Source organism: Balaenoptera physalus (assembly GCF_965194825.1).
Source record: "Balaenoptera physalus genome assembly, chromosome: 19".
Classification (NCBI taxonomy): Eukaryota; Metazoa; Chordata; class Mammalia; order Artiodactyla; family Balaenopteridae; genus Balaenoptera; species Balaenoptera physalus.
This window is the reverse complement of record NC_138900.1, coordinates 49832122-49847994: the sequence shown is the minus strand read 5'-3', so window position 1 is coordinate 49847994 and position 15873 is coordinate 49832122. Positions and strand designations below refer to the sequence as shown.

The 15873-nt window shown below is 49.1% G+C and overlaps 2 protein-coding genes across 15 annotated transcripts in view; one reads left to right on the top strand and one right to left on the bottom strand.

The window, feature by feature from the left end:
- Positions 1–397: 397 nt before the first annotated feature.
- ESRP2 (epithelial splicing regulatory protein 2) lies at positions 398–14508 on the top strand (the record flags this gene model as incomplete). 14 transcript variants are annotated; one of them, XR_014256436.1, is made up of 16 exons in its annotated part: positions 398–598; positions 687–815; positions 2322–2435; positions 2551–2665; positions 3006–3104; positions 3327–3381; positions 3448–3558; positions 3634–3766; positions 3844–3886; positions 4048–4349; positions 4465–4677; positions 4780–4978; positions 5129–5315; positions 5632–5797; positions 9925–10053; positions 10160–10239. XR_014256436.1 is itself a non-coding variant. In XM_082436058.1 (16 exons), 15 exons carry the CDS (start codon positions 401–403, stop codon positions 5960–5962), a joined length of 2151 nt encoding a protein of 716 aa, XP_082292184.1. In that variant the 3' UTR covers positions 5963–5978; positions 9602–10239. The 14 variants fall into 14 exon arrangements, 12 of the variants coding, with proteins under 12 accessions (XP_082292184.1, XP_082292179.1, XP_082292187.1 ...); XM_082436058.1 differs by adding an exon at positions 5873–5978 and having other exon boundaries at positions 3451–3558; positions 9602–10239; XM_082436053.1 differs by adding an exon at positions 5873–5978 and having other exon boundaries at positions 9602–10239.
- Positions 7593–15873, bottom strand: part of NFATC3 (nuclear factor of activated T cells 3) — a 124535-nt gene continuing 116254 nt past the window's right edge. Inside the window, 1 exon segment of the mRNA XM_082436038.1 lies at positions 7593–9808. Within this exon segment, the coding sequence (XP_082292164.1) occupies positions 9687–9808 (122 nt within the window). The 3' untranslated portion in view covers positions 7593–9686.

Sequence of the window (15873 nt, the reverse complement as noted above, 5' to 3'; positions counted from 1 at the left end):
GAGGCCCGGTGGGGGAGCGGAGAGGGAAGGGGGTCGCCCCAGAAGTCAGGCAGGGCCCAATGGGGGAGCGCGAGCCCAGGCCAGCCTTGTGAGTGTGCGCGTGCAGGGCTAGAGTCTAGCGGCCCTCCCCCATGGTTCCTGGGGGCCGCCCTCGGTCACGTGGCCGGCGGGGCCGACAGGTAACTCGCCCAGAGAGGGCGGGGGCCGGTAGCCGCCCCGCCCCGCGGGGCGCCGCGGGCGGGTCTCAGCAGCGCCCACTGCGGCAGCCGGGCCGCAGGTGCCGCCCATAACACACGGTGTCCCGCCCAAGCCGATCCGCGTCTGCCGTCGGTCGGTGAGTGCGTGCGCTTCGTCGGTCCGCGTGTGTCTGTCTGGCCGAGCACCCCCTCCCTGTGCGGCCATGACTCCGCCGCCACCCCAGCCACCGCCCTCAGGCACGAACCCCGCCGCAGACTCCGCTGCCGACCCCCGTCCCGGGCCTGGACCCCTGGTCGTACTGTTCGGGGCCACGGCGGGTGCGCTGGGGCCGGACCTGGGCTCCGACGAGACCGACTTAATCCTCCTAGTCTGGCAAGTGGTGGAGCCGCGGAGCCGCCAGGTAGGGTGGAAAGAGGGCGGTGGGATCTCCAGGGAGCTTCAGGATCCGAGGGGCGCAGCGGCTGATTGGTTTTCCCCGCCGCTCGCAGGTGGGGACATTGCATAAGTCACTGGTGCGCGCCGAGGCGGCCGCACTGAGCCCGCAGTGCCGCGAGGCGAGCGGCCTGAGCGCCGACAGCCTGGCGCGGGCCGAGCCGCTGGACAAGGTGCTGCAGCAGGTGAGCGCTGGGGCCGGGGTGAATGGAGGCCCGGCCGGGCTGCAGGGACATTTCTCGGCGGGAGAGGCGGCAGGAGGCGAGGCCTGGCGCACCACAACCAACTGGCCGGGGCGGTAGGACAGGTTCCTGTTGTTTGAAACTTTCAGCGACTCCCGCGTGTGCGTGTGTCCGCGTGTGCCGGCCATTCCTAGGGGGGCGTCTTTTCAGACTTGCCAGTGGTCCACTCCTACTGAGGGGGTGGAGATGGAGGCTGCGAGACCCCTCCCAGAGTCCCCGGCCTGCGGGAGAGCTAGGCTGAGACGCCTCTGGGGACCTACCCGGCCAGGTCTCCCAGAACAGCAGCCGGAAGCTGAAAGGGCCGAGGGGCCCAGACTTGGCCATAGGTCACGGTCCCTGCTGCCTGCATCCTCGGCCCACCCACCCGCCAGGGAGACGCTGGAGCAGGGGCGTAGGGCGGTTTCTGCCCAGGAGGCAGGCGCCGCCAGGTGTAAGCTGCCCGTCCTGGCCTGTCTCGGCCGGCTGGCCAGGCGTGGGTGCTGTCCGGACCCCGCCTGGAGGCTACCTGCCTCCTGAGTGCAAAGGCCTGGGGTGCCTCCCGGCCCTGGCTGAAGTGGGAGTCGGTTCCCTTTGCTGTTTTTCTTATCTTCATTACTGGGCTCACCCTGTGCCTGACTCTTGAGTGGAATGAGTGAAAGTGCTTTACTAGCACAAGTTCTTTCATCTTCCAACAACTCTGGTGGTTCCTGATGAGGAAACGGGCACAAAGATGTCGAACCTGAGTCTGTTCCAGAAGGACTCCCAAGGTAGCCCCCACTTGAGGAGTGTGCTGGGTTGCCTTGCTCTGTCAGCCTCAGATTGTAAAGCTGGGGTTAGGAGAGGTTCTTGGGCCTGTGGTTTGTGATTGTACCAGTTCTCCAGCAGGGATAGAGGATGGGGGAGGGGCAGGGCAGCTTTCCGCCCCCTCTATGAGCAAACAACTCAGTGCCAGCCGGTCGATAAGATCTGGGTCAAAGCTCATGCTGCCCCTGGCGTCCAGGTGTGGAGCTCTGTCAGTTCTGTCCTTGGAGTTTCTCTGCCCCTCAGTTGGTCAGACCTAGGGGCGGGGCTGCCATTGACCATGAGCAGGCCGGGCCTCAGGCAGGACTGGGCCTCCCCCACCTGAGGGTGGTGCCTGGTCAGGGACAGGTTTAACCTGCTTTGCCCCGCCCTTTCCCACCTGGCGTGTCCTACTCCACCAGGTGTTTGCTCTGGCCCCATTCCAGACTCCTGGAGTGTGTGTGATGGGGGCTTGGGTGATATGTGACCGCTCCCATTTGGCCTGGAGAAGGTGACAGTGGACTGGGGGAGAAGGAGGACACAGAGCCAGGCCCAACAGGCATGGCCACCTCCTCCCCAGGCAGGGTAGGGCTGAACATCTGGCTGAACCAGCTTTGCAAGCCTGCGCCCTCCCTCCCCCTGCCTGCCTAGCTGTGAGTCCCTCTGTCTCTCTCCACTCCCTATTCCTAGTTCTCACAGCTGGTGAGCGGGGATGTGGCTTTGCTGGGCGGGGGCCCCTACATGCTCTGCACTGATGGGCAGCAGCTGCTGCGACAGGTCCTGCACCCTGAGGCCTCCAGGAAGGTATGCCACCACTGAGGGCACAACAGGGGATAGGGTTCCTAGGACCCCTCTTGTCACGGGGGTGGGCAGGGCAGCTCAGTTCCCCCCATTCATCCCCATTCCCATATGCCCCCAGAACCTGGTGCTCCCCGACACCTTCTTCTCCTTCTACGACCTCCGCAGAGAGTTCCACGTGCAGCACCCGAGCAGCCGCCCTGCCAGGGACCTCACTGTGGCCACCATGGCACAGGGTATCTGTGACCTAGCAGGATTAGGGTGGAGGGGCGGCTGTAGGCTGAATGTCTCTGAGTATGTGCATGCTGGTGGGTTGAATGAACACATGCAAGTTTACATTACCTGCTGAGTCCCTGACTGCATGTCTCTGTGCCTGTGCTGGGGCACATTTGGAATGTGGGCATATGTCTACATATGTCTGGGCTGGGGACCTTTACGGGAATCCATGAGCTGGGCCAAAACAAATGTGTTTGCCAGGATTCTGCATGTGTCTATGTAGGGGACTTGAGCCTCGGTGGGACATGCTGGTTGCCCTCTCATGCTGGGATTTCCTCATTGTTAGTTCTCTGCTCATAGACTTGGGGCTGGAGACAGATGCCACAGAGGACGATTTTGGGGTGTGGGAAGTGAAGACAATGGTAGCTGTCATCCTCCACCTGCTTGATGGACCCAGCGGTAAGGTTCCTGTCACCACCTTTCACCTGTTCTCAGGGCTGGGTGACTGCCTGCCTATTACTTCCTCCAAGTTCCCCTCCCCATTTATCACCTCTGAGAGACCACAGGGTGAAAGCCCCTTTGTTACCTCCTCATCCCCCTCAACTGTCCTCTTTTTGCAGTGCTTGGTGGGGAGACCCCCCTCCACCAGACCCTGCTGACCCCCATGCCATCTCCTCTCAGGTCAACTGTTTTCGAAGCCCGAAGTGGTAAAGCAGAAATATGAGACAGGGCCTTGGTGAGTGAGGGGGCAGGGTTGGGGGTGACACCAGCTGGACAGCTCTGACTGAGCCCCGCCCCACAGCAGCAAGGCCGACGTGGTGGACAGCGAGACTGTGGTTCGGGCTCGCGGGCTGCCCTGGCAGTCATCAGACCAGGACGTGGCTAGATTCTTTAAAGGGCTCAATATTGCCAGGTGGGTACAGCAGCATGGGTGGACTCAGGAGGGCAGGCCTACCCAGGAGGCACTAACGCAGCACTGGCTCCACAGGGGTGGTGTAGCGCTGTGCCTCAATGCCCAGGGCCGCAGAAATGGTGAGGCCCTCATCCGTTTTGTGGACAGCGAGCAGCGGGACCTAGCACTGCAGAGACACAAGCACCACATGGGTGTCCGCTATATCGAGGTGGGGCTCTGGCTTGGGAGCGGAGCGGGGCAGAGCTGAGGCCGGGCAAGCATGAAACTCATGGGCTGTTCCCACAGGTATATAAAGCAACAGGAGAGGAGTTTGTAAAGATCGCAGGGGGTGAGTGTGCTCCCAACAGCATCTAGATCCCCCTGATTCTTGATCCATGTCCTGCTTCCCCGACGCCCCTTGCCTTTCTGCTCCCCTGTGTGCTAGGTGTGGGTGGGTATTTGGAAGGGCACAACTGAAGTCAGTAGGTGACTCCCACGCCCCCCACCAAGGCACTTCACTAGAGGTGGCTCGTTTCCTGTCACGGGAAGACCAAGTGATCCTGCGGCTGCGGGGACTGCCCTTCTCGGCTGGGCCAGCAGACGTGCTAGGCTTCCTGGGGCCAGAGTGCCCAGTGACTGGGGGTGCCGAAGGGCTGCTCTTTGTGCGCCACCCTGACGGCCGGCCCACTGGTGATGCCTTTGCCCTCTTCGCCTGTGAGGAGCTGGCACAAGCTGCATTACGCAGGCATAAGGGCACGCTGGGTAAGCGATACATTGAACTCTTCCGGAGCACTGCAGCCGAGGTGCAGCAGGTGAGCCACCCAGGGCTCCCCCTACCCCCGTGTGCTTCTCCAGGGTGCCCCTTCCATGCCCTCCTTGGCCCTGCCCTACTTGGCATAACCAGCCTGCTGCTTCCTTCCTTACTAGGTCCTGAACCGCTATGCCTCCAGCCCACTCCTTCCCACACTGACTGCTCCACTGCTGCCCATCCCCTTCCCACTGGCAGCTGGGACCGGGAGAGACTGTGTACGCCTTCGAGGCCTGCCCTACACGGCCACCATCGAAGACATCCTAAGCTTTCTGGGGGAGGCAGCGGCTGACATTCGGCCCCACGGTGTGCACATGGTACTCAACCAGCAGGTAAAGCTGTGTCCAGTGGGGGAGCACAGTTACAGAGGGGTGTGTGACTGGGAGGAAGGCATTTTTGCACACGACAGACTGCTTACAAGATGGTGTGCACAGGGTCGGCCATCGGGTGATGCCTTCATCCAGATGACATCAGCAGAGCGGGCCCTAGCTGCTGCTCAGCGTTGCCATAAGAAAGCAATGAAGGAACGCTATGTGGAGGTGGTCCCCTGCTCCACAGAGGAGATGAGCCATGTCCTGATGGGGGGCACCTTGGGTCGCAGTGGCATGTCCCCTCCACCCTGCAAGCTGCCCTGTGAGTGTCCCAGGGGGCTGGGGAAGAAGGAGGCATGTGGGGGCCAGGCTGTTATAACCCTCACTTTCTACGGTGGGGACTCCCTTCTGGCTGCCCCACCCAGGGCAGTGCTGGGCTCCCTGCAGATACGCTCTCTACTTCTGCCTCTAGGCCTCTCACCGCCCACCTACGCCACCTTCCAGGCCACCCCAACACTCATTCCCACTGAGACAGCAGCTCTGTATCCCTCTTCAGCACTGCTCCCAGCTGCCAGGGTGCCCGCTGCCCCCACCCCGGTTGCCTACTACCCAGGGCCAGCCACTCAACTCTACATGAACTACACAGCTTACTACCCCAGGTACCCTGCTGCTAAGATTACTTCACAGTCTTGCCCCCTTGTCCTGGTTTGGGGGAGGATCATGATCCCCTTCCTGGGCCAAGTAACTCAAGGTCTGCTGGAACTTCAACTTTACTCTGAGACGACAAGGGAGTGACAGATGTGGGCTGACTGATGCCATCTACAAACTAGAACAGAGATGACTCTGTAGAGACAGGGGTATTAGGGAGGAGGAAATGAACCAAACACAAGGCAGAGGCAAGGGAAGAGGCAGGTAGGTCTTGGTCTAGGCCACAGGTGTCACTGCACTACTAAATCCCTGCCTTTCCCACCCTAGCCCCCCAGTCTCCCCCACCACTGTGGGCTACCTCACCACGCCCCCTGCTGCCCTGGCCTCTGCTCCCACCTCAGTGTTGTCCCAGCCAGGAGCCCTGGTCCGTATGCAGGGTGTCCCATACACAGCTGGTATGAAGGATCTGCTCAGCGTCTTCCAGGCCTACCAGGTGAGGTGTGGCTGGAGGGCTTGGGAACCTGGCTGAGCCTGGAGCTCCCCGCCTAAATATCTGTCACTTCTGCAGCTAGCCCCCGATGACTACACCAGTCTGATGCCTGTTGGTGACCCACCTCGCACTGTGCTACAGGCCCCCAAAGAATGGGTGTGTTTGTAGGTGAGGGAGCCAGGAGGTAAGAGCTGGCTGATGTCCTCAGCTAACGGGACTCTCCTGCATCCAGAGAACCAGGGCCCTCAACCTGGTAGCTTCTTTCTGGCTTCTCAGAATTCTCAGAAGGCCCCCAGAGGAGCTCAAGCCCCAGCTCCATCCCCCCTACTTACTACTCTGCCTGTTCACCCCAAAGATGATGGCTGGACCCTGAATGCAGGGCTGGGGGTGGAATGGCACTACCCTGCTCCCAGTGGTCTGATCTGGGCCTTTTAAGTAGCAGAGAGCCTTTGTTCTGTTCAGGCTATGGTCCATGCCTACAGATTCCATAGGGCTGATGTCCATAGCAGGCTTGCTTGCTTTTTAAAAAATGTAAACCCTGGTGCCTTTAGCGTATGACTCCAGGGAGCTTCTGAGTAAAGATCCCAATGTTCTACCTTCCCCTGTCCCTTCTGGTGGGGGGCAGGGTGGCAGAGAGCGCTGGCCCCAGTCCCCAGGATACTGACCTCCGTGGTCACATTGCGCCAGTGGTGGTCCCACCTAAGGATGCTAGCCCCCCTCTAGCGTGACACAAAGAATAACAGATGGCAAAAATCACAGGCTGTTTTGATGGACTGTACTGCAATATCCCCAGAGGACAATAGGGGGCAGGAGGCCCTCACACAAAAACTCAGGCTTGACTTTTAAAGGGACTTCTGCCTACTTTTCATGCACACCTTGGGCAGGTCAGTTGTCCTGAACTCAGCAGACACCTTGGAATGTCCTTTGCACCCATTAGAGGGTGCTGAACTGAAACTTCGGAAGGAATTTGGAACTCTACCCTCTCCTCCGTAAAATAAACAAAGGTTCCCAACCAAGTGGACTTTTTAAAAGCCAAAGTGCCCTTCACTTTGGCACAGAGTGAGGGGCTCCACACCAGCCCCATGCAGAGGAACACTCAGGCAGATTTCAAGGAGACTGTTGACCTGTCACCGTTTATTATTTCAGCACTGTAACTGAGGAGCCTGAATTGCTGGCTCTTCTTCCCTTTGTATTTGTGTAAGGAGCACTGTACTCCTATAAAAGGTTTTAAAATACAAAATGTACAAGAAAACACAATCTCAAGTGCTGTAAACATAACTGAGAATCAGTTCCTTAACTGAACATCATCCATTTTATAAAATACAAGGTTTCAACTTGAACCCAATCTGAGCCTTACAGATGACCATCTGTTCTGAGTATCAAAAACAGGGCATTACAGCCAGACTCGACTCAGCAGAGCTCTGGTGATAGTGGCTAACCCTGGGCAGGGGTGGGTTGCACCCCGGGCAGCAGCACCACACCTGAACCCAAAGACATCTGTTCCTAGCTGTTTTCAGCCATGTTTCTCTGTGCATCTCCAGTAAGCAGAAGGCTGCTCATCCCATTCCTCAACCCAAGATATTGCATGGGTTGGAGGGGGAAGAGGTGGGTCCTAGCACATGCCCAGTTGCTCAGTGTTGTTACTAGAAATCAATTTGCATAGTCCAATGGATGTGTGCTGTAACACCACTATGTTGCACAAAAATTAAGGTATTTATCTACAAAACCAAAAAATACTGTCTTTTACACCAAAGCTTTTACAAAGCTGATACAAAACTGCTTACATAGTATACAAAGCTCTATTTTAAAATTTAATTTTTATTTTAAATAGGAAAGAGCATTTCTAGTGCTACAGGCATCAAGGTATTTAAAAGGCATCAAAATTTGGTGCATAGCAACTCTGTATCATAGAGGCTTTTATTCTTGAGGGCAGCAGAGCACCCCCAAAGGGTCTTGCAAGGGAAGCTCTTGCAAGAACCCCATGTGAGGCAGCTACACCAGGGGCAAGAGAGTGGAGGCAAGTCTGGCCAACTCTCTGGAACTTCATCTCAAGGCGGCCAGCCGCCGCAGCCCCTCCAAAGGAAACTCTGGGCTTCCAACCACAGGCCCTGAAGCAAATCTCACTATCCACACTGTGACACAAAACTCACTTTCAAAGAAAATGTGACAACACCAGGCTCCAAGAAGGACTAGAGTGATTTGCTGAAGTACAGGCATTTTTTTCTAACTAATTTTAGGGAGAAATCTAAAACATCATGGCTTAAAAGAAAAAAAAAAAAGACCATACTTCCTCATTCTGGGTCAATAGCTCCTAACTGGTTGACTAGAGGTGGTAGGCAATGAGCTGGCTCCCTCCACCCAGGCCTCACTTGGCCTCAGTAGACAGTCCTGGCATCTAGGACCCACAATCCCCTGGAATAATAGCATCAAGCCTTTGACCAGCCCAGCACACTGTCTTACATGTAGGCACTCAGAAAATTTGCTTCCTGAATAAAAGTACATTTCATTTGAAAACATACTGCAAACTTCAGGGGTGTTGAAGTAGGCCCAGGCCTTGGAACGGGAAACTAATCCCATTAAGGGGAGGAGTAAGGGCAGGGTTTGAAAAAAGCACCCAAGTCGGGCACCTCCTTTGGTAGACAGCAGGCTGGAGTTTCTTGCTGGCCCCACCTTGGGCACCAGCCTTACCAGCAGCAGCACCAGGGCATCTTTGGTGTGGAGGGTCAGGTTTAGAATGCTATCTCATTTTTGGAATTGCCTCAAAGCCTTTTAGAAAAAGGCTATTTTTTAGGCCATGCAGATGGGAGGGTAGGCCAGAATCATTTTAGGCTGTAAACAGAACGAGGGAAAAGCCTTCCATGCCAGTGTAAATCTTAAAAGCGTCCCATCTGGAATCCTGAATGTTCTCTGCTCCTGTCTTGAAGCATAGCTCATTTGTACTTAGCTTCTGACACAGCCTGGCCTCTAGAGATAAGCTAGAAGCAGCAAAGTTGCCTAAACAAATCATCACAAGATTGTGGCAGCCAAATGCAGATGCTTCCACTTGGAAAAGGTCTGGGACCAGAGGACACAAAAGGGAAGAGTACTCCACAGTCTACCTGTTTGTAGGATGGCAGGAAATTAAAGCTACCAAGCTAAGAAACCCCACCTTTCAAAGTTCCCTTACATGTAGTTATCTTACCCAAGGCCCTGAGGGAAAAAAGCAATTTCAACATGGAGACAGCATGGAGAGATTGCAGGAAGATTACCTAGAAAGTTACGAAAATGCTATGCTCTGGAATGTCATTTTATATTCCAACACTTCAATGATTGGAATGGTGTCATTTTATCTAACAGTTTACTTTTATAAAGAGGTATGAGCTACATTTGGCTTTACTTCCTATGAATCTATGAAAGGCTTCAGGACACATGCTGAGTTTCCGAGGCATAGGTGTGGGCTTGGGGGAATAATTTTTTTTTAATGTTTGCCTCTGGAAGGTTTTATCAAAAGTTTCTACTTTAAAAATATCATCAAAGCTAAAGAGTCCTTCAAATGACAATAAAGCAGTACAAATCACCAATCCTAGCTAAGCAACCAGATCACCTGCAAAAGCAGCACCTCTGAAATGGAGAGCCTGCTGCATTCACACTCAAAGCACCCATCATATAAAAGTATCCTATTTAAATATAAAAAGCAAAGCTCATTTCCCCAAAGATCAGACAGCCTGTGCTGCTCCTGTTCTTTTAAAAAATCTACCCAAGGCCTGAGTTGGAGGAATGCTGCTTTCCCCACATATGGTGATCCCAACTCCTGGCTCCATCCTGAAGGTTGCAGAGTTGGAAGCCCAAGGTCCAAAGAGAGAAACATGCTGAGAAGTACATGATGGTGGACACAAGGCTGCAGTGAGCGCTGTTAGAGCCCGTCGGATCTTCCTAAATCCAGGGAATCAGGACCTGGGAGGGGAGCCTGCCTGCTCGCCCCTGTTCCTTGGGAAACAGAAATCTGGGACATGTCTCTCCCAATTACCTCGTTCACTGAAAAACAAGAAAGGGAAGAGTGATTAGTGACCTCTGTGTGACTGACCATATGATGCTCAATGCCAAGCACTATTTCAAAGACATTTTTTCCCTTTCCATCGCTTTCTATAAAGATAAAGGCAGTGCTTGAAGTCTGCTCTTGAACTGGATGGCAACATCACTCCAAAAGTTGTTCCAGACCCGCCCCCTTCTCTACCTTTCAGTTCAATTTTCTTTGGGAAGGGGAATGGCTGAGGAAAAAGGTAAACGTTCTTACCCTCACTCTAAAGGCTCTTGCTCTAGCAGAAGATAGGATACTTTTGAAATGTGTTCACCTTAATCTAACTTTTCCTTAATTTCATCCCTTAGGAGAGTTTTCCCTTTCTGATTCCTGCACTGCACCTGTATATAAAGTAAATGAAAATAAATGCTTTGATGAGAGTAAACCATTGAGATTTGGGGGTTATTTTGTTACCCTATGCTAATGCAAACATCCTTTATCATGTGGGGGCATTTGTATTATTTCTGATCCTTTCAGAAAAGGCTCTTGATTTTGTTGGTTTCTATGATGTGCCAAGCACCTCAGGAAGCACAGTCTTCTGTGAGGTCCAGTGCAAAGAGTTTTAATCTTAAGGAACCAACATAGACGGGAACACCCCAAATAAGAAACTTTAGTTCTCTCACCATGAGAACTCTTCGCTTTGAAATGAAAATTCTTTGCTTTATCAACTAAAGATTCTATACTAATTCCACTCTTAGGCATATACTCAAGAGAACTGAAAACATACATCCACATAAAAACTTGTACTCAAATGTTCATACCAGCATTATTCATAATAGCTCCAAAGTGGAAATAACCCAAACGTCTACCATTAATGAATGAATAAACAAAATGTGGTCTATTCCACAAAATGAAATATTATTCAGTCTTAAAAAAAGAATGAAGTTCTAATACATGCTACAACATGGATGAACCTTGAAAACATTATGCTAAGTGAAAGAAGCCAAACACAAAAGGTCATATATTGTTTGATTCCATTTATATAAAATGGCCAAAACTGACAGAAAATAAATAGGTGGTTGCCAGGAGTAATGGGAAGGAAGGAATGGGGAGTGACTGCTCAGGGGTATGGGGTTTCTTTCTGGAGTAATGAAAATGTTTAAAAATTAGATACTGATGATGGTTGCACAACTCTATGAATATACTAAAAAACCAATGAATTGTGTATTTTCAAGGATGAATTTTATAGTAATGAATTATATCTCAATACAGCTGTTATAAACAAAAATAGACCAAGACAAAAAAAAATCTCTATAATTAGCATTTGAAGTGATCATAGAGCAAAGGAGACACTAATGATTGTTTAAGAAATCTTCAAGGACTTCCCTGGTGGTGCAGTGGTTAAGAATCCGCCTGCCAATGCAGGGGACACAGGTTCAATCCCTGGTCCGGGAAGATCCCACATGCCGTGAAGCAACTAAGCCTGTGCGCCACAACTACTGAGCCTGCACTCTAGAGCCCACGTGCCACAACTACTGAAGCCCGTGTGCCTAGAGCCCATGCTCCGCAACAAAAGAAGCCACCACAATGAGAAGCCCATGCACTGCAACAAAGAGTAGCCCCCACTTGCCGTAACTAGAGAGAAAGCCCACGTGCAGCAACAGAGACCCAATGCAGCCAAAAAAAAGAAAAGATTAAAAAAAGGAAAAGAGGACTTCCCTGGTGGCGCAGTGGTTAAGAATCTGCCTGCCAATGCAGGGGACACAGGTTCGTGCCCTGGTCCGGGAAGATGCCACATGCCGCGGAGCAACTAAGCCCGTGCGCCACAACTACTGAGCCTGCACTCTAGAGCCCACGTGCCACAACTACTGAGCCTGTGTGCCACAACTACTGAAGCCCACGTGCCTAGAGCCCATGCTCCGCAACAACAGAAGCCACTGCAGTGAGAAGCCTGCCCACCGCAACGAAGAGTAGCCCCCACTCGCCACAACTAGAGAAAGCCGGTGCAGCAACGAAGACCCAGCACAGCCAAAAATAAATTAATTAATTAAAAAAAAAGAAATGGCTTCAAACCCCTTTAAAAAAATCTTCAAATATTAACATCTAATCTTTTTATTGTTTAGGTAGTTAAGAAAAAAATTCTTCAAACTCATATACTCATCATGGCTATAAGGAGAATGGAACTAACATTCGCTCCACAAGTATTTATTGAGTATCCATGGGTTAACTTTAGAGTTGAAATTTATATCTTATTTCAGTTAATCTTCACAGCATTTTAAGATCACTATTACCCCACTTTACAGATCAGTTAACAGAGGCTTTGCCAGTTCACACAATTTTCTTAGTAAATGGTAGAATCAGTTTCAAAACACCTGTTCAACTTCTTGAAGGCCAAAAGAGTAGAAGAGCATGGAAATCATTTAGACAAAGATAATGCAAAGGACCTGGACATGTGTGGTGCTCACAGTGAGTGTGGTGATGGTAAGAAGAGGGAAAGAGGAAAGGACTGATTCGCCACTACCACCAACGTTTTAAGTCTAGGAAGAATAGCGCTGTCACTACTGGAAATACGCTGAGGAGGAATTTAGAGGAGGAAGGTGGTAGGTTAGGTCTGGAATTGGATTTGGAAATTAGAACATCCAAATGGAAAAATCTTATGGGTAAGGGACTACACTCAATGGTCAGAGCAAGAAGAGATGTATGTACCTTCTTACTAGAGACCTGGAAGTATGGGAGCAGGTTCATAGTTCCACTGAGGAGCAAAAGGCTGAAGAAAAAAAAGAGTGGGAGTAGCCTTGTGATCTGATGAGAAAATAGGACCTGGGAAAGCAAATATATAAGCAAAGGAATGGCCTGGAAATTAGGTTTGGCTTGAATACAGGCTCTGCCACTAATTCCATGTGTGTCCTTGGACAAATTACTTCATATATCTAAGACTCCCATTTCCTTAGCTATACAATGATGGTGTTAAACTAATAAGGTCTCTTTAACTGTAGAAGTCTGTGATTTGTCATCAGACAAATTTTCAAGTGGCAGTACTCAGAAGGGCAAAGAAGTGAAGGATAAAAATTTGGCTTGACTGTGGTTAGTATTTAATGTAGAATAGTAAAGAAGTGGGACTAGTAAAGCAATTATACTCCAATAAAGATGTTAAAAAAAATTTTTTTTTTAAAGTGAGGCAAAGAAGTAGGACTAGAAGCTAAAGGAATCTAACTACAAAAGGATGAAGATTAAGCAGTGTTGGCTAGCTCTAATAATCACTAACTGAGATCAATTTTTGAAGGTCACTGGTACAGACTTATGAAGGTCTTTGTCAGATAGAGGATGCTTTTCAAGTAAATTTTCCAGGCTAGGATTTATTGACCATTCATGATGGTTTGCAAAGAAGGATGGAATTAATCTAAACTGACTCCTGACTGCTAGAAATAACTCACTGAAATAGTTTCTATGTAAATGAAAAGTTATGGGGATGCTCTGCATGACAATACATTTTCTCTTCAGTTTCCTCATAAGTATAATGGAGATTTTTGAAAAACCTCTTATATAGTAAATAAAGGGACATAAATAGACAAGGCAGCCTTTGGCACCTCTGTCGTAACAAGGGAGCAGTGTTTTCAGTGTAGATTCTATGTGTGGGTCTATGGGGTAGTCTCGTGCTAAGAAAGAGCACAAGGATGGCCCGTGATCTCTCTGCATGGCCTCTAACACTACTCATCGCATTAGATTATCAGTAGGCATCAGTATTATCTGTCTCTTGAATAGCCTGTGAACTCCTGAAGGACAAGGACTTTACTACCAAGGAAACATCAATTTCTGATGACTGAATAAATGGATCATAATTCAGTACAATTACTTGGAAGCTATTTGGAATAGTACCCTGAAAGTTCATTAGGTGGTGGGGCTGGAAAGGGACCAGAGAATGTTATTAAGGCTAACACAAGGCATCTGATTTTGATTTTGGCAGTATCTATTTTAAACAGGTCTCACAGCAGCAGTGGCAAAAAGCCAAATATAGAATCAAGTACCCAGCTCACATTCAAGTCATCTTTCCTGTCGCTTATTCCTTCCAAAGACGGTAACTTCAGAGATGTTCCAGGCTGCCATTAAACACACCTTTTTCAAATCTTGTCTCATTGTTCAAGTTTTAAAACAAGATGATTAAAAATGGTGCTTTATCATCATCGAAAACCATGTGATATATTGTTTTCCTGTGTCTTTATGAGGAAGTCAGTGCTTACATTTTCTTAAGGATGAGGGTCTATAACAAGCACTATCCACCCACTTACCAAGTACACTTTGATGATAAGGATAAACACATCATTTTCTGAAGAAGTCAGGTGGTGACCTTTATAGCAAAAGCCTGATCGGAAGGTGTGTTATTTCTGTTCCCCCTTACCAAAGTTCTGCTGTTCTTTTGCCTAGTGTGTAACCTCATTTAGTTAAACCAACCTGCAAGGTTCCTGACAGTTCAGGATTTTAAGACTAGGATAAAGCTAAGAAGATTTTCCACAAAGAAGCACTCAAGCCGACTATACTCAAATATACTTTAATATATAATAATCACAGTCAGTAGATTTAAGTTCCAAAAGGGCAAGGAACTTGTCTATCTTGTTCTCCATTGACTCCTTAGTGCCTGGTAAATATTGAGTGCTGATTAAAGTTATGTATCAATTGAATCTTTAATGTAATATGGGACTTGGCAAAACAACAACAAAAATTATGCTCAAATAATAGCTACTGAATATGAATTTTAGGCCAGGGAGTCAGAACTGTAACAAAGCAGTCCCTTCACCATCCTTTAGCAATAACTTGAGCACAGTGTGGTATCCAAGCCCACTGCTCTCCTTTGCCCCCTCACTTCACACTTAGGCTGGGGGCTCTGGGCTCTGGCTCCCACCTCTGGGTTCCTGAGATAGCCTTCTAATGTGACTGGCCAAAATTTGTCAACTTGAGCAAATTAAAATTATTACTGGTAAACAAATCTATAATGTAATTTATATGTAAATCATTAGCAATCTTGATAAATACAGTACTAATTTCTTTAAAAAATTAGTGCTTGCAATTTTCACTTCCTTTTGAATGTATATATGCATGAATTTATTGATTTATTTAAGTCATACTCCGCAAAGCATGTGAGTTGGCTTTATTTTTTTTTCACCAATTTAAGGTAAAAACATAAGGAGTTGTTTATGCCCCTACTGTACAATTTTATCACTTCCCCCCTATAAAGAGTAAAGTGAATTAAAAGCCTAGAACAAGGGTCAACAGCCCTCAACACCCGTGGTAACAGGTTATGTAGGTCACAGCATTTGGCCTACTTGTGGCAGCTACCGTCCTTGACTCCCATTACCCCAACACCTGGCTTGCCTATGCTACCACAACAGAAGTAGTCAGAGCCATCAGCAATATTCGCTGTAAGAAAAAACAACTTTTTTTTTTTTAATCCAAGAAATGTTCAAATTAGCAGTCCACTGTAATGCTATCTCTACACACAAGAATGAGGTGTTTGAGTAACAACCGGCCTCTTATTTAGAGCTACTTCCAATGCTTACGGATTCAGAGTTAGAGCTGGCAAGCATGGTAGGGTATGAAATCTCACCACCAGGTGGAGGGGCAGGGTAACCCAGGGCACTGCCTTTGGAGTAGGCGGATGCACATTGTCAAACAAACACAAGTTCAAAGGGCCTTCATAACTAGCATCTGAGCACCTTGATCACTTTTGTAAAGTATTTTTTGGTATAATCAGTCTCCATTTATGTATACTATTTCATTTTAAAGCTGCAATGAACATTCATCAAAGTTTAACAAATTCATCTTTTCTTCCTTTCCTTACACCCCAAGATTTAAAGGTGTAATTCATTCTCTGGGTGAACAATTTTATGGAGATATTACATTTTATAAAATGAAGGCCATATATAAGTACAATCATTTTCTTAATTTCACTTGAAATGAAGAAATAAGAGAAATTTGGAAGTAAAGGAATAGAAATTATTTTAAATGGATGAAAAACTAGTATTACTTTATGGTTTATTACTCTATAAGCATAGTTTTCCTAAGATTTACTTTTAGGTTATTAGATAAG